The sequence below is a fragment of the Alternaria alternata genome, assembly GCF_001642055.1.
Source record: "Alternaria alternata strain SRC1lrK2f unplaced genomic scaffold CC77scaffold_32, whole genome shotgun sequence".
Classification (NCBI taxonomy): domain Eukaryota; kingdom Fungi; phylum Ascomycota; class Dothideomycetes; order Pleosporales; family Pleosporaceae; genus Alternaria; species Alternaria alternata.
Window position 1 is genome coordinate 286,595 of NW_017306221.1, and position 23,612 is coordinate 310,206.

Below are 23,612 nucleotides of genomic sequence, written 5' to 3' on the forward strand. Positions count from 1 at the left end.
CGGTGTGTCTACTCAACCAGATGTTGATGCGAGGCTGGCGTGTAGTTTTCGGCCAGTCGTCAAGTGTACCTAGGTATTTAGTATAGATTCGTCGATGTTCGTGTAAAAGATCAACTTTATTGAATCCCCAGTTCTCCTTGTGTCAGCTACTGTCTCGAACAGCGCTTCACAAACTTTAACATAATACCTAGAAGCAATCGGATTCAGCGAGTCACATACTGTATATCGCAACCATGGCTACGGACAGAACGACCCCCATAGCCATAATTGGCATGAACATGAAGTTCCCAGGCGATGCAGTATCTTCACAAGCCTTCTGGGAGCTACTGATGAGTGCGAGGAACGTATCAAAAGAGATACCGTCCGATCGATTCAACATAGATGCTTTCTACCATCCGGACCCGAATCGGTTAGACAGTGTGAGTCCAAACGACGATTTCTGACATCTGAGAATCAACCAAGCTGACTCCGGTAGTTACGCATCCGACATGCACATTTCATGGAAGAAGACCCCCGCAGTTTCGACGCACCCTTCTTCAACATGTCATACGCAGAGGCATCAGTTCTAGATCCGCAGCAGCGCGGTCTTCTCGAGGGCGCCTACCGCACGTTCGAAAACGCGGGTATACCCATGGAAACACTGTCTCGCTCTCCCACATCAGTCTACTGTGCATCTTTCTCCCGAGATGGCGAAACCATAACTGGACGCGACTTTGCTTCACAGTCGCGTTATCACGCCACTGCCAATGGCTCATCCATGCTGAGCAACCGTGTCAGCCATTTCTTCGATCTAGCGGGGCCGTCTCTCACAGTTGATACAGCTTGCTCATCGGGGTTATATGCTTTGCATCTCGGCGTGCAGAGTATTCTCGCAGGTGAGAGCGCCATGTCGCTTGTCTGCGGCGCGAATACATTTATTACACCCGAGAGCCAAGCACTTGCGCTCAGCAACGGGGGGTTTCTAAGCGTTGACGGAAAGAGTTATAGCTTCGATGAGAAGGCGAATGGTTATGCAAGAGGCGAAGGATTTGGTTTCGTCTTGCTCAAACCGCTGGAAGCTGCCATAAGAGATAAAGACGTTATCAGGGCAGTGATCCGGGCCACGGGTGCGAATCAAGATGGTCGAACACCCAGTATCACACAGCCAAGTCAGCAGGCGCAGCTTGATCTGTTGCGAGACACATATCGTGTTGCAGGCCTTGATGTTGCTGATACGGACTATGTTGAGGCTCACGGCACCGGAACACCGGTTGGCGACCCCATCGAAGCGGCCGCTATAGGAGAGGCTTTCCGCGATGGTCGCAAGTCCGATAGACCACTGTATGTTGGTTCAGTAAAATCCAATATTGGTCACTTGGAGGGCGCTTCGGGTATGGCTGGTGTGATCAAAGCCGTTCTTGCGCTGGAGAAGGCTGTGATTCCGCCCATCGCCATGTTCGAGAAGACGAATCCTGCTATTGATACAGAGTATTTGCAGCTTGCCTTTCCCAAGGAACCAGTACCATGGCCGCAAACAGAGATTCGTAGGGCATCCGTGAGCTCCTTCGGATATGGAGGGAGCAACGCCCATGTGATTCTCGACGACGCATGCAACTACCTGCGCAGTCATGGCTTGAAAGGCCTGCATCAATCGGTTGGCGAGCCCACAGCTACCAATGGACACACCAACGGATACACAAACGGACATACCAACGGACATACCAATGGCAACGGCGCCCTCCCATCCGCAACCCCCTACGCCATCATCCCTTTCTCAGCAGCAGACAGCGACGGTACGACGCGCCAAGCAGCGACCCTCCAAGACTTCCTCTTTTCACGCGATACCCCCCACGCGCCGGACTACCTCTCAGACCTAACCTACACCCTCTCCTCGCATCGATCGCTACTCAGCTACCGTTCCTTCGCCGTTGTCTCCTCTATTACCGACGATCTCACAGCCCTCGTCTCGCCGAGCATATTCAGCAGCACTTCTTCCGCCCCCGATCTCTCATTCGTCTTCACAGGGCAAGGCGCGCAATACGCGCGCATGGCTATCGGCCTTCTGCATTATCCCATCTTCCGCCAAAGTCTCACTGACTGCGACGCTTATCTCAAAACACTGGGAAGTACATGGTCTGTGCTAGAAGAACTTGAGAAGGACAAGGACATAAGCAGAGTTAGTAAACCGGCACTATCCCAGCCCCTCTGTACCGCCATACAGATTGCTCTCGTAGAACTGCTGCGCACGTGGAACCTTGTTCCTCGCGCTGTAGTTGGGCATTCGTCTGGTGAGGTCGCCGCTGCATACTGTGCAGGTGGGCTGAATCGTGAGAGTGCATGGCGGGTGGCTTACTTCCGTGGTGTTGTGGCCGACAAGCTGGCTTCTGACCAAGCGAGGGAGAAGACCACGATGATGTCGGTGGGCTTGGGCAAAGAGGCTGTTGAGCCGTATCTAAAGGCTGAGCCATCGGTGACGGTCGCGTGTGAGAACAGCCCTGTCAACGTCACATTGTCGGGTCCCGTCGTGGCGATTGCACGCTTGTGTGAGACGCTAGAGGCCGAGGAAACTTTCGTACGGAAGCTGCCTGTAACAATCGGGTATCACTCCGGGGCGCTGCGGGATGGTGCAGTGGAATATGAGGGTTTGCTGGCCGGTATATGCGCTCCAGCAAGAAACAGCAAGGCGTCGAGTACCGTCGCATTCTTCTCATCCACAGAAGGTAGCTTCATCACGTTGGAGGGTCTTGCGATACCAAGCTACTGGGTGAAGAACCTTCTATCGCCAGTTCTCTTCACCGACGCTGTAACAGCGCTGATAAGCGAGCGGAAGCAAGCTACCAAATTCCTTGTTGAGATCGGCCCTCAATCTGCTCTTCGACGGCCAGTCAAAGACATCCTTGCGCACATTGGTGAAGGCCAAGATAAGTGGACATATGCAGCTGTGCTCAACCCTCGTCAACCCGACATCCAGTCTCTCCTCGAAACCATCGGCGCCCTTTGGAGCGCCGGTCTACCCATCAATCTCAACATGCCCAACCAAGCCACTCTGAAGCCCATAACCCAGCCGAAGCGAGTAACAGACCTCCCAGCCTACCCATTCTCCAGGGCCAAGCTTTACTGGGATGAACCCCGCATCAGTGCCCTCTACTCGCAACGACCCTTTCGGAGGCACGCCCTCCTGGGTCTACGCGAGAACGACTTCAATCCCCAGCAACCAACATGGCACCACAAGATCCGTCTCGCCGAAGCTCCTTGGATCGTTGACCACGCGCTCGAAGGCTCGCCGCTCTACCCTGGCACAGGCATGCTCGTAATGGCCATTGAGGCTGCACGGCAACTTCTCCCACCCAACGCGGCAATCAGTGGGTACAAGCTCGAAAACGTACGGTTCATGCGCTCTATTCCTGTGAACGAGACGGAAAAGGGCACTGAGGCGAAAATCTACCTTCAGCCGCGCCGACATACAGCCAAAGACGCTACTCAAGGCGTATACGACTGGCGGGTGTTTACGCTCGGAGGCGATGAGTGGATTGAGTGTGCGTTTGGCAGCATTCGTGTTGAACTCGAGGATGCGGAGGCTTCGCCCGAAACAGTCGCACGCAAAGCTAGGTGGGCAAGCGCCGTCAGCGAGGAGCACGCAACCGCGGCAAAGCAGTGTAAGTTGAGTGTACAGAGCGGGCAGCTGTACGAAAACCTGAGCAAGAAGTCTGGATTCGACTACGGGCCATATTTCCAGGGCTTGCGGGATATCAAGTACTCCCGCAACGGGTGTGCGTCGGGTACTCTTGCGCTGCGGAATTATGCGAAGAATATGCCATACGCCCAAGAGGATCCATGTGTGATTCATCCTACAACGTTCGACTCGGTGTTCCACGTTGGCTTTGTCTCGTTGAGCATGGGCGGGTGGGAGGCCATTCCAACACTCATGTTCAGCAACCTCAAGGAGCTTTGGGTTTCGCATAAGTTATTCACAGTGCCTGGCAATCCACTGCTGCACGTTGCAACAAAGGAGGTCGCTCGCACATTCAGAGAGTTTGAGTGGGATGCTAGCACCCTCCTTGCTGAGACTGGTGAGCCGGTTATTGTGGCAAGAGGCGAGCGTGGAACCGTGATTGCTGGCGCAGGTAGCAGCACTCGCGATGACGACGACGGTGCTAGTCGCTTTTCGTACGGGATTGACTTCAAGCCTGACCTTTCCCTGCTTGACAAAACCGAGACGGAGGCCTATCTCAAGGCGCTCTTCGCACGGGACCCACAATTCTCACCAGACCCCAAGGACGCCGAGGCTGTTGACCGTGCAGACGCCATCGCGCTGTATTTCATCGAGCAAGCACTAGAAAAGATTGAGAACGGCGAGCCAGTAGAGTTTGACAACCACTTGACCAAATACGTAGACTTCCTGCGCAAGGTCCGCGCGAACAGGGAAAAATATACGTTGGAGTCACGAGGGTTAGGTCATTTGAATATCAAAGATGTCTTGCGCGAGGCAGATGACGAGCCAACACAGAAGCTGGTGAAGAAAGCGGGCGAACATCTCTACGGTATCCTGGTCGGGACAGATAACGCGTTACAGATCATCTTTGAGGGAAATCTTGCCAATGACTTCTATCACTGCGACTTTTACTCTCGCCATTACCGCAAAGCTGGCGCATACATGAGCATCCTGGCACACGCAAATCCTCAGCTCAGAATTTGCGAGGTTGGTTCAGGAACAGGCAGTGCCACATCCAAGGTCCTACCGTTCTTGGTCGACACTGAAGGTCTCCAAGGTGATCAGCTTCTGCGTTTCGGTGAGTATGCTTACACCGACGTCTCAGTCGGTTTCTTCGAGAAGGCGCGCGAGAAATTCGACTTTGCCGAAAAGCACATGCGCTTCGCCAAACTTGACCTGGAGATTGATCCCTCTCTGCAAGGTTTTGAGCTCGGCAGCTACGATGTGATCATGGCTTGCAACGTCATCCACACTACATCGGATCTTATGAAGTGCCTCCGCGATCTCCTTGCACTTCTGCGCCCGGGCGGCAAACTAATTATGATGGAGACTACTGTTGACAACATCCGTGACGGTATCATCTTCGGCTTGCTACCCGGATGGTGGATGCGCGAGGGCCATTGGTGGGAGGGTGAGGATGTTGACGCTGTACCTGGAGAAGATGAGGCGCTGGGACCTATTCTTACTGAAGATGGATGGGACGCTGCGCTCAAGACCGCAGGCTTCTCGGGTGTGGACATGGTATTCAGAGACAACGAGTACAAACCTCGTCACCGCGTCTCAACGCTCGTCACGACAAGACCAGAGGAGGTCAAGGTTGAAGCCGCACGCGAGAGCTGGGTTATCGTCGCAGATCCCACACAGTCTGCATACACCGATGTGCTGAGATCAAGGCTGGCCGCTGTATCGTGGATCGGAGACACTGAGACATACACACTCGACGGTCTGATTGCTGCCGGGGTGAAGCTAAGCAACACGAATGTCATTAGCTTGCTCGAGCTAGACACGTCTCTCCTGGGCACTATCGCAGGGCGGCAGTTTGAGGCTCTCAAGAAGATTAGCTTGGATGCCAAGACCGTCCTCTGGGTCACACGCGGTGGCAGCCCCGGTGCCAGCAACCCTGCCGCCGAGATGGCAGTCGGCTTCTCGAGAAGTATCTGCTCTGAGCGAGGTGATCAGGCCTTCGTAATCTTAAGCTTAGAGACGGAGGATTGGACTGAGGGGACGAGCCATGTACTCCGTCTCATCGAGCACTTGCACAAGATAGGAGGAGGGAAGAGCGCAGACGCCGAATCCGAGTACGCAGTAAAGAAAGGCCTTATACATATTCCGCGTGTCGTCCCACAGAAGAGCGTTAATCACACTCTCGCCGAGCGCGCGAAACTGCCCGACAAACTCGCATTCACGCTCGGGCAAGCTGATCTCAAACCGCGCATAAAGTTGACCATCCAGCAGCCTGGTCTCCTCGACACTCTCTACTACACTGAAGTTCCAGCCCCTAGCAACGAGCTGCAATCCGGCGAGATCGAGATCGAAGTAGCGGCCGCCTCCCTCAACTTCCGCGATGTAATGATTTCCTTAGGCCAAGTTCCTGGTGATGGCCTCGGTCTTGAAGGATCTGGTACCGTGAAACGTGTCGGGCCAAACTGTACTTTGCAACCTGGCGACCGCGTCATGTACTTCATCTTCTCGACCGGTGGATGCTGTGGGACTTATGTCCGCTGCGACGAGGCGTCGACGCGCAAGATCCCCCGCGACGATATTTCATTCTTGGACGCGGCTGCTATCCCTGCTGTATGGGCTACGGTGGTGTATGCATTCGATTACGTAGGCCGGCTGCGCAAGGGCGAGAGCATCTTGGTCCACGCTGGTGCTGGTGCTGTAGGCCAAGCTGCTATCCAACTCGCGCAACTTCGCGGGGCGAACGTCTTCGTCACGGTAGGAAGCAAATGGAAGCGCGAGCTAGTGAAGGAGCTTTACGGACTCGCTGATGACCACATCTTCCACAGCAGAGAGGCCAGCTTTGTCGATGATGTGTTTCACGGCACAAATAACCGCGGTGTCGATGTCGTCCTCAACTCTCTCGGCGGAGAACTCCTTCAACATTCATGGCGCTGCACTGCGCCCTTTGGCCGCTTCATCGACATCGGCAAAGCCGACATTCTTGCGAATAACACACTTGAGATGGGCCATTTCTTGCGCAACGTCACCTTTGCAGCCGTGGATGTTGCGGGAATGTACGCCGAGAACAAACCACTGATGCAACTCGTGCTCGACGATGTGTTTAGCCTGTTTGCGGCGCATCCTGAGCTTCATAATCCCAAGCCGCTGCATGCATTCGCCCCGAGTAAGATCGAGGAGGCGATGCGCGCATTGCAGGGTGGTAAGATTGCTGGAAAAGCGGTCATCGACTTTGAGACACCTGGTGATGTGGTGGTATATCAACCTGCGCGAACGCCTTCGTATGGATTTGAAGCGCAGGCTACTTATGTTATCAGTGGTGGATTAGGCGGATTAGGGCGCGAGATCATGCGCTGGATGGCCTCTCGCGGCGCGCGGCATTTCCTGGTCACCTCGTCCCGAGGTGTCGCCGGGCGCACCGATGTCATCGCCTTCATCAAAGAAATGGAAGCTCAGGGAGTCGAGATCCACGCTCCGGCATCAGATATCTCCAATCGCGCCGTCCTGCAGGCGACACTAGAGGAGGCTAGTAAGATACTACCCCCGATCAAAGGATGTATCCAGGCAGCCATGGTGTTGTCAGACAACATGCTCTCAAACATGACTGCTGAGCAATTCCACCGTGCCCTGGCGCCCAAGTACCAAGGCTCTTGGAACCTCCACGAGCTCCTGCCAAAGGATATGGACTTTATGGTCTTCCTCTCTTCCATGAGCGGTATTATCGGCAACCCCGCACAAGCCAACTACGCTGCAGGTAACACATTTGAAGACGCGCTTGCACGTCACCGCGCCGCGAGCGGGCTCAAGGGTGTCTCGTTCGATCTCGGCTTGGTTCTGGAGGCTGGGTGGGCGAGCGACAACTTTGAGGACGTGACAAAGAGCTTGCGTGCTGGACTGGGCGGGTTGACGCAGAAGCAGCTGATGGCGATTCTGGACGTCCTGTGCGATCCATCGTATGATTGTGCAGGCGCAGCAGCGCAGGTGGTGAACATCCATGATAAGCCTGCGAAGCTGTATCGTATGTTCCAGGATGGCGTGCTGCACTGGGTAGGCAAGCCGTTGTTCAAGAACCTCCTTCGTCTGGGACAAGTCGAGCTGGTCAACAGCACTGGAGGTGGCAGCGGACGCGATGCGACGGCGGTCGACTACCTGGCCCTCATCAGAGCGGCGGCTGATGCTGAAGAGGCTACGCACATTGTTACTATGGCGTTGCTCGGGAAATTAGGCAAGTCGCTGTCGGTGCCGGCCGAGAGTCTGGATGTCGGCAAGCCGGCGTATGTGCTTGGTGTTGACTCGCTCATTGCGGTTGAGCTGCGATATTGGTTCCTCAAGCAGTTCGGAGTCGAGGTTCCCGTATTCGTAATTTTGAAGAAGCAGCCGACCGTTGAGTTGTGCCGGCACGTGGCGGAGCAGGTCGTTGCGACTAACTGAGCTTGGTGACAGCTGTGGTGTGGGGAGGAAGGGAGCATCCGCGCTGATCTAACGCCACGCACTAAAACGCGAAGACATGTGATTTCATGCGATGTAGATGGAGGCTGCACACCTCAGCCTGCAAAAGCTTCCTTGTATCTAGCATCTGCGTTGTTCATGGAGAGCGTTCCGTCAGAATAAAGACTAATCTTGGGTCGTTCTGGGTTGTGCGTTAGTTTTGGTTGTCGCAGATCTGGCATCCTCATGGTTTGCCGAGTAGATTAAGTGATTCTTGTTACCCGATGGATAGAGATGTTCCACAACGGCTTTCAGCACAGGTAGCGTAACGTGAATTCGGGCCGCGGCCACAAGCAACACAGTACGCGGCATGGACATGGGAGGCGCACACCATAAAGCGCCCAAGCAATGGCTGCATATTACTGCCGGATGATGCCATGGGTGATCGATGAGCAAACGGTGCGGAGGGTTCCGTAAAAACAACAATACTCGCTACTGTGTGACGTACCGTGCCGTACCGTGCCGTGCCGTGCAGTGCAGTGCATATTTGTTTTTTTGGTCACGATGCGTTGTCGAAATCGCAGCCACTAAACAGAGCACAAACATCAACCTCTTATTAGGAAGATATGTAAATCCGGCTAACACGCGCAGCACACCACCTCTGAGCGTGGTCGAGACCAATTTGACGGAGCGCCCACAGGGATCCACGGATGTCTCGTGGCCAGCAAAAATTGATGCCAGGCAGGAAGTCTACCCACGCAAACACGCACGCCCCATGAACAATAACGTAGTTTACAAGCGAGTCGCCCGTACAAGCGAGGCGCCCACCCCACCAACTTTGATCACCTATCTAACTATGCAACTCAACCACCCTTTAAGATTATAAATAGATATTAATAGAGTAGATTAAGCAGTATCTAAAGTATTCTTTTTGCATGTACGTGAGTTGTGCCTAGTCTCTTTGCACCTGCTGCAGCGCGCCTGAGCCTGGCGGCTAAGGCCTAATCGCTCTCCTTCTTAACGCTCTTTACGAGCAATCTGCTGATCAGCCTCACGTTAAGCGAGTATATCCTCTCCCTCTCCCTTTATTAAGACTCCTTGCTTCTGTAAACGCTTTTTCTTACGCTGTTTACGCGCTAAGGCTGCCTTATTAGCCTTCTTAAGGCTGGCAATCTAATTACGCATTAGCTTAGCTAAGAGCATTATCACCTTAGCCCCCTTCTTAAGCTAGTTAATTGCCTTAATAATTGAAGCTAGTAATAAGCTCTTGTGCTGTCGCACGCGATTACGTATTAATGTTAATTAAGCCTTAAGCTTACGTACGTTGCTCGGCGTACAAGCCTCCCAGAGAGCCTCTAGTAGAGCAGCTAGAGTAGGCGTACGCAGCTGCACGTCTAGCTTTAATAGGACAGCGTCTAGCTAGAGAGGAACAAGGCCTGCACCTCGAAAAGCTAAGCAGATATTAGCTGTAGTAAACGAGCGATTAAAGGCTGCCTTAAAGGCTGGCAGGAATTTAAGCTTAGTAATGTAGTTAATCTAATAGCAGATTAGGCTCTTAATCTTACGGCTGTACGCTCGCTTTAACGGCGAGAAGCAGCTAACGTTAAGAGGCTAAAGTAGGTAAGATAAGTAAGGTGGCATACAGAGCGTGTAGATATTGTTCTCCTTGCAGAGCTCTTAAAACTTAAGAGACTAGTAGCTCTTGTAGCTATTAAGGACAAGTAGCTAATGTGCTCTAACAACCTTCCCCTCTGTATGCTTAATAAAGTGCTTTAACTACTTAACTCCTAGCTTGTTAGTTGTCTATCTGTTGTCGCTAACTGCGATCGCCTAGTTGCGTGGGATATCTGCCTCCTTATACTAGGCAGACAGGTGATACTGGCTAGCGAAGATGAGGAATAGTAGGACTAACTAGCCAGCAGCGTTAATCGCAGCTATTGCTGTTACCTACTCACGGTCGCTAGGCTGGATAGCCTTTAGCCTGCCTCTCCTCTCTAACCCTATTACAACGAGCTAGGTCTTGATCTTGCCTATTATAAAGCCTGCCTTGTCGAAGTTGTAGACGTCCTTATCGCAGATGCTGTACTTTGCCTTCGTCTGCTCTACGAGCTTAAACTAGCCTCTAATTAACATAGGGTCCTTACATAGAGCTCTCTGCCTATTGTACGCTTAGTTAAAACGTGTTGTGAGCCTGTCTATACGCTTAACAAAGTTGCGCGGCTAGTAGACGCCAACCTAGCCTGCGCCGCGCGCAGCCAGCAGCTTATTAGCTATATCACGTACAGCTGCGTACGTAGGCGCAAATCCACGTTAATCTAGGCTTAGTATATAGCTAACAATTACCTCCTCCTCTAGCTAGGTAAGCTTCTTCGAGTTAGGCTGGCAATCGCGTTGTAGAGGCTTGCCAGCGCGTCGGTCGCGTAGCGTCGTACGAGGGACATTAAAGGCCTAAGCAGCTGCTCGTACAGTCTTAATCTAATGCTTGTTAAGAGACAAGATAGTTAGCTGTATATTAGCTTTAGATGAGCGTGATACAATGTGGTGGGGTTGAGGCATTGTACGCAAAGGCGAGGTAGGTGATCAAAGTTGGTGGGGTGGGCGCCTCGCTTGTACGGGCGACTCGCTTGTAAACTACGTTAAGAAGCTTGGTCTTGTAATGTAAGCGTATACACGACGGCCTTCCTCACCCTCTCCATATCATTGAACTTGTAGATCGACGAAACCAGGTTTTGTACCTTCAAAGGTGCAGGTGGGCTCCTGCAGCCTTGAAAATTCTCATGTCGACTCCGAGATAGATGTAACAAAATCGGCCCGATCGTTAGCTTATGTCCATATTTGGCTATTGGGCATGGAAACTCAGAGAGGGGTGTATGGACACATCCTGAGAATGGCTCATCTCTATCCGGTCACACTCTCATGCACTTGCAACTTCCTCCCACGCCTGCATTTTATTTGTCATCATACGTCTGGCATCAACCCACCTATTGTGCGCTCTGTCGTACGGAACTTTGAGTCGTCGAATATTATACTCCGATGAATCAACGCGTTCACGAGAACGTTCAAGTACAGGATTGCTAGAAAAAAATCAAGACGATAAGAGTAGGTTTACTACCGAGCGTGAGCATGATGTGATGTGGAGTCAAACGTCGCTTGCTTCAGTAACCGGAAGCTTTGGGTGTGCGAGACTGCATACGGACTATCTGCTTTTTCTCAGCTTCCTCCCCCCATCCCATCAATACCCGGTCTGACCGACTCTACGCACACCAAAGTTCTTCAACTTGGATCAACGCGTCGATGTTCCTTGTCAGCCTAACGTACGCTGTCCCAATATCCGATAGATACACTAACGAAGAAATTCTCATCGCTGACTCTGTGATATGTGGCTGTACTATACACAGTGTCTCTTTCGCACAATACCCTTGCCTCGACCAAGAGGCTGAATTCTCTACATTTGCGGAGGTGTCTCACCTAAGATACTACCACTTTGTACGAGCTAAGTGGCAATGACGAGAAACTCAACAGTAGGACGTCGGACCAGTTCTTACCTGGTAGGCGCACACATCTTCACAACAGCTGGGACATCAGTGCACCCAACTTACCGCAGTACAGCCTAAATAGGGCTATCCTGAGGCACGTACAGGTGAGTTCTCAGTGTTTTACGCACAGTAGTGGTCAAAAACGTTTTGAGTACAGACTGTAACCGTAGTACAGCTTCTTAGACTGCATATAGGCTGTACTTAGCTAATAGGGACTAGAAAGGTTACAAGAAGTAAACGCTCACTCACCACTAATAGCATTAGAAACTCTAAGCCGTGCAGCCGTACTACAGTCCCCACACCTTTACTCCCTGCAGTCATAATGCAGACTAGTAAGCGGCCTACGATGCGTTGGATACACCACGGAACATATTGGAGTCGTCAGTATAGCCATGCTCGTCGGCTACGCCGGACCGTTACTGATCAACTAGATGCACTAAGAGACTCAACAGACGCATCGTAAGGCAATTGTGCGGCAATCATCCCTTTTTCATCGTTTCACAGCGTTCCAAATGCACTCCACGAAGAGTAACCGGACACGTACGCATAGATTCTCAGCATATGATAGGTCATGCTTTTGAGTTTCTCTTGGAGAGGGTGTGTACATGCAACATGATTGACAAGAGCCGGCATCTTTTGTGCTTGGCAGCATACGCATAGCATCTACGCTAGAACTGTATGGGGTATGCTTTGTATATCATCGAGCTGAGATTGAAAAGCAATATGCTTGGAAGTCTGGTGATATCTCTGCATCAACCGAAATAATTACAGCGTGGTGGCCATCATACACACATATATATTGCGAGCTCAATGGCAGCATTTGAAGACCACCAAGCTCACTACCTAGAGATTTCTGCTCATATCCAAGCACGCATTTACACCTTCACACACCGCACGATCTTCAGAATACATTGCGAACATGGCACCCAACTCATCTCACCTAGCGGATGAAAAATATCGATATGATCTTGTGGTTTCTACAACCCAGGAAAGCATCAATGCCGGCTTGTTGCAGTACCTGCAAAACACAAGCACGACTCAGCCATACCAGTACCTTTTCTACATGGCCGACCAGCAAGGTGCCACAACTGTCAGACTGACGTTGACCGAACTACTAAGCAAGAGTGGTAATGTGAATCCTTTCGATATTCCGAACGACACGGATACCACCGACCCCAGAATCCAAAATCTTTTCGCCGCTCGTTTTGTATGTGGCGTTCGCCTTCGGGCGGGAGTTCCTCCCGGCCTTGTTCAGAGTGTCCCTGGAAAAGGTCCCCAGATCAGGCTTCCAGCTCCCATCGTTACGCTAGGAAGGAGCGCAGACAACGTCATCTTCAACATGTATTGCTCAGATGTCACTCTGATTAGTTTTCGCCCTTCAGGAGGATACAACCCGGGAACCTGGAAATGGTATTCGCAGCCGTCTGGAACTCCCTGGTACGTTTCGACCAGGACTGATATCACTAGCCAGAACCTGAACAAGGATCTGGATACGCCTTACTTCAACAAGAATCCGGAGCTGAAGAAGCAGCTGTTGGCTCGCTTGAACAATCTTTCAGGGTCCGCTTTCAGTTTGCAGCAACTGTTGTTCAACCTTGATAGCGCCGTTTCGCAGACGGTACCCAGCTTCGTGGGTGTCGGCGACAAAGACGCCAGTCATTTACTTGGCTTAGCGTTCGCCGACCTCTGGGCTAGTGAGGCTAAAGAACAAGGGTTGCCTCTTGTTGGAGTGACCGCCGTTGCGCAATATCCTGACGGGTCACCTCTGCGCTTGACAGGCCTACTACGATCCGTTAGTCCTGTCGTTGACTCATCAATAGGAGCCCCGATCGACAACCCTTCTCAGCTGCAGACATCCGCTACCACGCTGAATTATCTGTGCGCCACTGGTGGACGTTCTGTGCCGGGAGCTTCCAGCTTCTCTTGGAACTGGATCGAGCCTCAGGATATTTCTCAATCTAGTGGCGTCATGTCTGTCAAGAGGGATGTCATTGCAGCCTACTTTGTCGAGCAGATGCTTCCACAGGCCAAGAAATCTTGCATCAAACCATGGACAGACGTCGACGCATACGATATAGTCGGCGGCGTTAGTTACTATTGGAGTTTCGCAAGGGGTCAGCAGCCTAGTGTGACATACCACAAGAGTGGCGCTACCGTTGCATCATTATCTTACTCGGATGTAGCGCGAGCAAGTGATAGCATGGCCCTCACACATGGGGAACTCAACATAACGAGCACCTACACATGCGACTTCGTCTCGGGAAAATTGAAACTCTTCGGCATGACTTTTGGGGAAGCCAATGAAGTCACCATAACGCAGCATCTCAAGGTTTCCGTCTACTGCCAATGGGCAGCTTCTGGTGCCTCTGCTAATGTTGTCGACAAGATCCTTAGTGACGCGTATCTCGTATCCGTTGACAGTCATGGTAGCCTCAGTATGGTCTCCCACCCTGACCCGAAGAAACATACCCTGACGGACAATTCCCAATCCGGAAGCGCAAGCGGGATCATCAACTTCTTCACTCACATCAACGACTTGATTGACGACGTAAGAGGCAAAAGTGGAGATTTTCTGGGGGCGTCGATCAACCCGATCCGCTTCGATCAGTTGAAGAGTTTTGTCTTTCCCGGAGCTAGAGTCTTCTCCTACAAGACCGCATCGTTCTCCGACTACCAGGACCTGGTCAGCCTGATCACGTACATAAATCCGACCGACGATCAGTTCGGCCGGACAGCACCTATAATGGAAGCGGACACTGTTACTGCAGAGAAGCCAATGCAGTTGGATGAAGTGTCTCCTATGGCCGTGGCTATCGAACAAGCCAGAGCTAAGGGAATGTTGGGGCCGGTTCCGGCAGTCCATCAGGACGTGGAACATGCCCAAAAGGCTGCTCTCAGCACGAAAACAGAACAATCTGGCGTTGAGCCATTCGTAGTGAAATCAAACGCCCAGGGTTTCACCATTACTGCTGCTAAATCAGCAGAAAAAGCCAATGGTACGAGTCGCCCTTTTCCTCTTGCCGCTCCAGTGTCCATCCCCATACCTACGGGATCGCTAGGCGGCAAATTCCAAGTTTCTAGCATCACCGAAATGATGCTGAATTATGTACAGGGACAGTTGGTTGATCCAACGGGCGAGTTTCGCGCCCTCCAGATGGCCAACGGCACCCCTCTACTATTCGCTATCAACGCGTCGAAATCTCTCAATATCTTTAGAGAGGTTCTTGGAGAATCACAGACGGGTTGGGTTGTGGACGATATCTCTTCTGCAACTGTGGAACAAGCTTTTGGAACTGGGGCGACAGTGGAAGCTTTTGGAGTCAACCAAAGCGTGATGGATGAAGGAACCATTGGCCTCGGTATGGCAGTCTGCAAAGGCGGCTCTGACACTCTTTTCTTATCTCTCTCAAATGCACCAGACACAACATCGTCTTGGACGTCTCATCCAAGTTGGCGAGCATTCCCTTTTGATGCGCCCAAGGGCCCGCATCCCGTGCAAATCACAAAAATCATGTTTTCTGAAACTGATCAAGGCATTCAATACATCATGGTTGACATCCTTGAAAACCCTTCGTCATCTCTCAAGACAACAGCACGGTATATTGTGGACCCATCTTCGACCACCACCCACTGGATTCCCCACACACTGCCCTTTGATGTGGAGAAGGGTACGTACAGTAGTTGCATAGGCCGTGTCGCACAAGGAATGATAGACGGGATATACACTGCTGGTACGGTCCAGGGTGCCCCTCAGCTTGTTTACGTGCCAATGTTCAATCTATCTGGGGATGCGGCTCCAATGCCAACACGACTGACGCTGCCTGGTCAGACGCACGCGACGGCTATCGCATCAATGCGACATATCGACAAGTCCTCTGCACTTTATGGTTCCACGGATCTTTACGCTATCGGGAAGTCAACTCTGTATCGGTGGGCGGCGGATGAGCAGCTTAGAGATGGCACTGCAGGGAAGCCAATCATGACGAACGAACTGCTCTCCGGCACCGACTCGCTGACTGCTATGACCCACGACGGCATAGTCACTCTGTTCGGTAAGAACGGCAGTAATACGGTGTACTACACTTCCTGTCCTGTACTCAAACTGGCCGATTCCCAGGCATGGAGCATCCCCGTCCCCATCTTGAGCAACGTTGAGCGTATTGCTTCTTTCTGCAACATTCGCGATGGAGGCAACACCGTGTTTGCTGCTGGTGGCAACCGTATCCAACGTGTGATCCAGGCAACAAACACGGAGTCTAAGATCTGGCAGAGTCAGCCAATCACGCTGTCAGCTCCTCCACAGCAGAAAGCCCTGTCCTTCAAATCGTACACGACGACCATAAAAGTCACAGATACGGATGGAATTGTTTCTCCGGGAACTCAAGTCACTCTTACAACTCCATCTCGTACTCCTGTGTATATTGAGGGCCTTTACTACATCCTTTCACCAGTCCCGGTCGTCCTGAAGACCAATAATGCGGGACAGATCACCATCATCCAAGCGACTGAGAGCATCATCGGGTCCGTCATTACAGCCACGGTAGAGGGCGCTACTAGCATAGTGAACCCCATGGAACAATCGTTCGCAAAATTATCGGCGCTCACGGATAGGGCGGCTTTGAGACAAGCACATTTCACCCCGAATACAATCGCTGGTGGTGTGAGTGGGCCCAAGCAAACCACTCCGTTGATCTCGCCGTCCGCGACGAACGAGGATGTGGACAGCACAGCTGAGTGCATCCGGAAGTTGAAGGAGGCTTATGTTCTGACGAAGAAGATGTCACTGTCTTCCACTGCACCGGCTGCTATTGAAAACGTATCAGATATCGCCAAAACTGCCACTTTCGGCTTGGGCGATTATATTCGGGTGGCCGCTGGAGATCTTTTCAATTGGTTGCGGACTGGAGTGAACCATGTGATACAGGTGATCAAGGACGCGGCCAGTGGTGTCTGGCAATTTGTCGTCAATATTGCGGGCAAAGTGTATCATACGGTCTTGGATACCGTAGGCGCCATCGTCGGCGCCCTCGAGTGGGTGTTCAACCAGATTAAGACGGCCTTGGAAGACCTCATCCGGTTCTTGGAGGTCTTGTTCCAATGGGACGATATCAAGCGAACGAAGCAGATCATGCACAACATGATCCGCTTCTATCTGCAGAACTCCGTAGAGGGCATCAAGGCTGTGCAGAGCAAGTTCGACGCATCGATAGCCGGCGCACAAATGGCTGTCGCAGAGTGGTCTGGCATGGAGAATTGGAATTCCCTGGGCGACAGCGCAGCTAAACCGCCAAGCGGAAATGCGACGAACCCTACAAAGGACCATACTCCGAGCTCGCAAATGATGGCTAATCATTTCCAAAACAACGCGCACAGTATGACATTTCAGGGTCAACTCCCTAAGCCAAGTCTGGTGCAAAATCTCCTCGATGATTTGATGACAGCCATCGCAGCCGAGGGCAAGGTATTCCAGGAGACCTACAACCAACTCAAGGACTTGGCATCCGACTTCCTCAGCCTAAGTCTCACTGACATCTTGAAACGGCTGGCAGGAATTCTTACCGAGACCGTGCTCGGCACAACGCAGGTGGTTGGGGATGCTCTCTTCAATGTCATCTACCACCTTTCGTCTTCTGCCATTGATCTTCTGGATACGAAGATACACATACCTATTCTTTCCGATATCCTCAATGCGATCGGGGTGCCGGACATCTCGTTCCTGGACTTGATCACCTGGATTGGCGCTACAGGTATCACTGTCATATACAAACTCGCAAACGATGGTAACGCTCCTTTCCCAGATGATGGTACATCCAAGACTCTCATCAACGCCCGCAACTGGACCGAGTTTGCAACGGTATTCAAACCAAACTCCTCACCATCTATTTCAGCCAAATCCACTGCGATGGATATCTCCGGCGCCTCAATGGGCTCAGGGCTTGTTAAGATTTCAGAGTCTGTGGGTACGTTGATTTACTCGAGCGGACATGCTCTTGCCGGCTTTGTCGCGTTCACAGGAAACTTCTTGTTTTTCGCAGAAGCAATGGATCCAAGCCCGGATAACGTCTTTGGCATCCCGTCGGCAGTGATCGGCGTTATCGGCGCCGTTGCTGCTGCGGGTGCTGATGCGCTCGTCGCCAAGATGCCCTTGGAGAACGAAGCAGTAGACTGGATTGGCAAAGGTACCTCCGCGCTCACCATCGCGTCGAAGCTTATCTTCTCTGGCTTTGTGCAAGACAGGCTCGATGCTGGTGGCAAGTTGAAGTTCCTCAAGGTTGATGACAACAGACAAACTGGAGCGATCGTTAACTCCTGCTTGGTTTTTCCGGCATTGTTCTGCACGTGCTTCCACTTTTATGAACTTTCGAAAAAGCCAGAGGGCAAAGAACGATCTTGCGCGATCATTGGAGAGACGTCGCAGATGGTCTCTTGTTTTGGCCAACTCGCCTACACCACCGCGGTACTTGATCCCGACCCAGCGACCAGAGTGGTTCCCGCTGGCGTTATGGCCGGATGCAACATCGTTTTGTGTGGATTGGAGACTGGTGCTGCTCTTGTACTTTGAGATAATTTTGCGTTTCGATTTTCGATCGCGGAAAGGGCATGAAGTCGGCTCATAAGAGCGAGATGTAACTGGAGCGAAGGTCGGACGGCGGTAGCGCGTGACGTGTAGACCGGCACGTGGTGGAGCCGGTCGTTGCTGCCAGATTTCTTGTCAAGTGGGAGGATCTCTATATTTGCCAATATAAATTAATCACGCATCTTTGAATTCCACGTACGACCATAGGACACTGAAAATTAGGCTTCCCGTTCGCTCAGCCATATACAAGCAGTGCTGTGTTGAGGTCGAGCGGCTGCAGCGTATGGGTTGAATGAGGGGGATATACGGCAAAGAGGATCCTATTCTGATCACAGTAGTCAATAAAGTCCATTGTGAGATGAGATCTATGCCCATCTAGAATCAGTAATCGATAGCTTGATCGTGCCTTCGCCTTTGTACTGCGATCAAACACCTGTTTGAGCCATGCTAGGCCAATCTCATTGTTTGGCCAGCCAGAAGGGGATTAGGATATATGAGCCTGATGGACATCAGGATCAAGATGAGATCCATCCGCGCAGACGCAGGCTGTAAGCGAAATCCACTCGCGAGAGCCGTCTTGCATAGTACTCCTAACCTTCTGATCCTCATATGAAGCTCTACTGAAGCTCCTTTTTGAGCAGCCAACAACTACAAGCATAAAGCCCTTCTCATCCATATTGTATGTGTGCTCCGGCTCAACCTTGTAATACTCTGTTTTCTCCTTCAGTAGCTCGAAGTATCGCGTGCACTTTGCACTAGAATCGGCGGCGCGATGTTGGCAGTCCATAGACGTTGACCATCGGGGCGTGGGCTCGTTGGCATGCCTCTGGACAAAATGATCAACCCAGCTAATAGAAAAGCGTTTTTGTTTTGAATATTCCTTTTTTGGCAATATCGGAGGGGTAATTTTGAATCATCTCTCTTCTTTGTTGTAAGTGAGCCTCTGTAAGCTACTGTATGTACTTTATAAGCTCATCCTTCTCCTGTGGTCGTAGGTTGCGGCGTGTTAAACCTGATTCTTCTTGCGAACGCGTCTGGCCTCGGTATTTGCGTGTCAAAGTCGAGCGCACAGCTCTATGCTTTTCTGCTATTTTTTACCTACAAAATTTGATCTTTAGTTGCAAAAATATCACACTCTGCAATAGCTCCTCTTAATCCTGTTGTGTTGTGAAGCTGTTGTATTAAGAATAATCGCCGCATTACGCGTCTCAGCGCATTTAGGAATGGCGCGCACGGACTGCCAAAACACGGTACTGGACTTGCTGGGGTTCGTTTTTCCGAGACGCCAAAATAAGCTATCCCAGCTTCTTCAGAGCTTTTCTGTGGATGCAGAATGTGATGAGATGCTGTTTGTACTACGATTTGGTGACAAACTAGTTCTAGCGTCACAATCGCGCTAAGTCGCGAGGGGTGGCACGGTATTTCGCGAACGACCCATAGCACGCGACTCGGTCCGTCACGACAACACGATGCTTCTCGAGCTTGATCCGCTCATGTTCGCTGCGTGCTCAAAACATGGTTTTCATGCACAAATGCACTTCGAACGCAGCTCCCGTCTTTCTGGAGCGCCCGCACCTGCAACTAGCCTCAACAATCTTTATTCCACAACCGGGGTTGAAGTCTGATTGACGTAATGACGGCCCGTCTACCATCTAATGGCATCTCCAGACTCAAGGTTGAGGCTAAGTCCTACGTGGTTTGCTCATCAAGCATCGGTAGAATTTTCGGACCTTCAATGGTGATGTCAAAGCCGTATCCACATCCCAGCTGGCCCCGCAATTGGCCACGCCGGCTCACATGGCGTCTGGATCGCATCGTGAACGGTACTTGTCAATCTGAAAAGCTTCCTGCTGTCGTCCCCGGATTGGACTCCGCTACAGCTGCAAGCGACTTATGATGCTATGGGGATGCTCAAGCTTGAAGTTTTTGTGTTACCCCGCAAGTTGTCGTGGTACGGTGGCTCAAATATGGGAGCTTAAATAGGAGCTTGTGGTCTGGTAAAAGACTCACCAAGCATCCGAAGTTTGACAGCTAAGCCTTCACTCTCGAAGTCATCATGAGGTTCGTCAATGTTGCTGTTTCAGCAGCTGCGCTCGCTGGCCTTGCATTTGGTGAGTCTGCTTCCGCCATTCATCCAGCTGCACTTCTGACATTGAAGCAACAAGGTCAAAGCATTGCGGCGTCAGGGACAACGCGAGTTATACCAACTCTTGCTCCTCAGATCAATGCTCTTCCCAGCCTGACGCCAACAATCTATGACGATAGCGCGCCAGACTCTCAAGCATGTCCCGGTTATAAAGCGTCCAATCTGGCTGACAATGGCCACGGTTTCACTGCTGACTTGACTATTGCTGGGGCCAATTGTCAGGCATTCGGCAACGACATCGCCGATTTGACCCTCGAAGTGTCTTACCAGGCCAAGGAGCGCCTTAATGTTCGCATCTACCCCAAGCACATCGCACCAGCGAACAGCACGCAATACATTCTTCCAGCTTCCCTGGTTGATCAGCCTGAGTGGGATGGCAAGACTACATTGAACAGCAGTGATCTTAGCCTCGAGTGGAGTAATGATCCTACCTTCCAGTTCAGGATCTCACGTGTCCATACTGGAGAGGAACTTTTCTCGACATACGGACATGTTATTGTTTATGAGGATCAGTTCATTGAGATTGTGACAAACATGGTCGATGTAAGTAAGTGAAGACGGTTAGAAACAACTTGTGATTAATAGCTTCATGCCAGGATTACAACGTCTACGGTCTTGCAGAGAATGTTCATGACTTCCGTTTGGGCACTAACCACACCCAAACGTTCTACGCTGTGGACGCTGGTAATACTGTCGACCGCAATGTATATGGAGTAATTCCCTTCTATCAAGAAACCCGCTACGGACAAAACGGTTCCGCGACCACTGCTCACGGCATGTATGCCCGCAATGGTATGTTGAACTGGGACAAATGCAATGACCGGATATTGACTCGCTCCAGCTCACGGCCAGGAATGGTTGCTTCGTGAGAACACCATCGCTTACCGCACTTTGGGTGGCAGCTTCGATCTCTACTTCCTCAGTGGTCAAAAGGAAGATAAAAGTTCGAGTGCTCTGACAACCATCGCCCAATTCCAGGCTGGATGTATCGGCCTTCCAGCTATGCAGGTTAGTGAACCCCAAGCCTGACACGTCTGAATTGGCTAATTACTGCAAGATGTACTGGACTTTTGGCTATCATCAAGCTCGTTGGGGCTACGAGAACATCTCCGTAGTCCAAGGCGTCGTTGACGGTTACCGGGAGGCCAATATTCCTCTAGAGTGCTTGTGGAACGATCTCGATATCTACGACCTATATCGCGACTTCACCAATAACGAGGCCACATATCCTCTGCCAGCATTCACTAACTTCATCGAGCGGTTGCACGCTAACGGCCAGTATTACGTCCCTATTATCGACAGCAACATTTACGTCTCAAACCCCAACAATGCTAGTGACACGTATGCGCCCTTCGAGAATGGTGCACATCTAGAAACCTACATCCGAGACCCTACTACTGGTAAGTTCGTCCTCCGAACTTGGCATCTAATACTTTTTTTAACTCTCTATTTCAGGATCTTACTACTACGGAGACAACTGGCCAGGCTTTAGCGTTTGGGCGGACTGGCTTCTCCCGTCTTCTCAGAGATGGTGGACCAATGAAATCGTCCAGTGGCATAAGGGTACTCCCTTCGATGGCATCTGGATTGATTTGAGTGAGGCTGCGTCTTTCTGTGCAGGTTCATGTGGTAACGATCGTCTCACCGAGAACCCTGTGCACCCACCTTTCCTCCTGCCCGGCGACCCACTCACCTTTGACTTCAACTATCCCGAAGGATTCAACATCACCAACGCAACTGAAGCTGCTTCTGCTGCTGCTGCCTCGGCATCGCAGGCTTCAGCGGCCTCCGTCTCTCCTGTCCTTCCGCCTGCTACCACCACCACTCAAGGCAGGACTGAGCCAACCCCTGGTGTACGCAACCTCAACTACCCACCTTACGTCATTAACAACGTGCAAGCGGGTCATGCGCTCGGTAAGAGCTCGATCGCTCCTAACGCAACGCACAACGACCAATATAACACGACTGAGTATGAGATGCACAACCTGTTTGGTCTGCAGATCTCGAACGCAACTTACCATTCGCTGCTTGAACTTTTCCCTGGGCGTAGGCCTTTCACTGTCGGACGCAGTGTCTTTGCCGGCAGTGGTAAAACCACCAGTCATTGGGGAGGCGACAACACAAGTACTTGGGGCAGTATGTTCTTGTCGATCTCGCAAGCTTTCACCATGATGATGTCCGGTATCCCCATGTTCGGAGCCGACACTTGCGGTTTTGCTCGCAACACTGACTTCCAGCTCTGCTCTCGCTGGATGGAGCTCAGTGCATTCTTCCCCTTCTACCGTAACCACAACGTCAAGGCCACTATTGGCCAAGAAGCATACCGCTGGTCTTCGGTCGCAGAATCTGCACGCCGCGCTATGGCTGTGAGATACAGCCTTCTTGGATACATGTACACACTCTTCTACCATGCTCACACTAAGGGCGAGACTGTTATGCGCGCGCTTGCTTGGGAGTTCCCGAACGATGAGTCCCTGCGCGAGACGTACAACCAGTTTATGCTCGGTCCTTCCATTCTTGTCACCCCTGTACTAGTACCGAACGTCGAGACCGTGCAAGGCGTGTTCCCCGGTGTTGGCTCAGGCGAGCGTTGGTACGATTGGTACACTCTTACTGAAGTTGATGCTGAGCCAGGCGAGAACGTGACTTTGCAGGCACCGCTCGAGCACATCAATGTGCACGTGCGAGGTGGGGCCGTCCTTGTGCTGCAGGAGCCCAAACTAACGACGGCTGAGACGAGAAAGACGCCTTATAGCCTCTTGGTCGCGCTCGACAGCAACAGTGCGGCCAGTGGTGATCTGTATCTCGATGATGGCGAGAGTCTGCAGCCCAATGCAACACGTCTGGTGCAGGTCAGTTGTCCCACAAAAAAGCAGATCAACGTTACTAAATCATCACACAGTTCTCGTACAGTAACAACTGCCTTTCGTTCACGTCTGATGGCTCGTTCCACAGTGCTCCCGTACTTGGTAATATCACCATTGCTGGACTCCACGAGCAGCCGCAGCAGGCTTCGCTCAAGGCTGGAGGGAAGAACTGCGACTCTTCTGAGCTGACCACTTCATTTGAGAGTGGTGTGCTCAAGATTTCCGGTCTTGACAAGTACACCGCCAGTGGTGCTTTCGAACAGGACTTCGAGCTTAACTTCAGTTGAGCGTCAAATGCTTGACGTCACGCTAGGTATCCCTCGTAGCTAGGAAAAATGCAGAGCTTATTTGTACTACTTCATATGGTATAGGGGAAGAGAAGATCGGAACATGATTTGACTTATAA

General features: G+C 51.6%; 3 protein-coding genes across 3 annotated transcripts; all 3 read left to right on the forward strand.

Moving 5' to 3' along the window:
• Nucleotides 1-233: 233 nt before the first annotated feature.
• Nucleotides 234-8,083, forward strand: CC77DRAFT_1067052 (polyketide synthase PksG; the record flags this gene model as incomplete). Its single annotated transcript, XM_018528949.1, has 2 exons — nucleotides 234-419; nucleotides 476-8,083. 2 exons carry the CDS (start codon nucleotides 234-236, stop codon nucleotides 8,081-8,083), a joined length of 7,794 nt encoding a protein of 2,597 aa, XP_018379904.1.
• Nucleotides 8,084-12,405: 4,322 nt separating this feature from the next.
• On the forward strand, nucleotides 12,406-18,291 carry CC77DRAFT_1082757 (hypothetical protein). Its single transcript, XM_018529371.1, has one exon. The coding sequence runs from the start codon at nucleotides 12,536-12,538 to the stop codon at nucleotides 18,176-18,178; it is 5,643 nt and encodes a 1,880-aa protein (XP_018379905.1). The 5' UTR covers nucleotides 12,406-12,535; the 3' UTR covers nucleotides 18,179-18,291.
• Nucleotides 18,292-20,567: 2,276 nt separating this feature from the next.
• CC77DRAFT_920041 (hypothetical protein) lies at nucleotides 20,568-23,349 on the forward strand (the record flags this gene model as incomplete). The annotated part of the gene is made up of 6 exons (XM_018533707.1): nucleotides 20,568-20,882; nucleotides 20,936-21,131; nucleotides 21,181-21,347; nucleotides 21,397-21,739; nucleotides 21,795-23,191; nucleotides 23,242-23,349. Coding segments are annotated over 6 exons (2,526 nt in total), but the record flags the coding sequence as incomplete, so codon positions are not given.
• Between the last annotated feature and the right edge of the window lie 263 nt (nucleotides 23,350-23,612).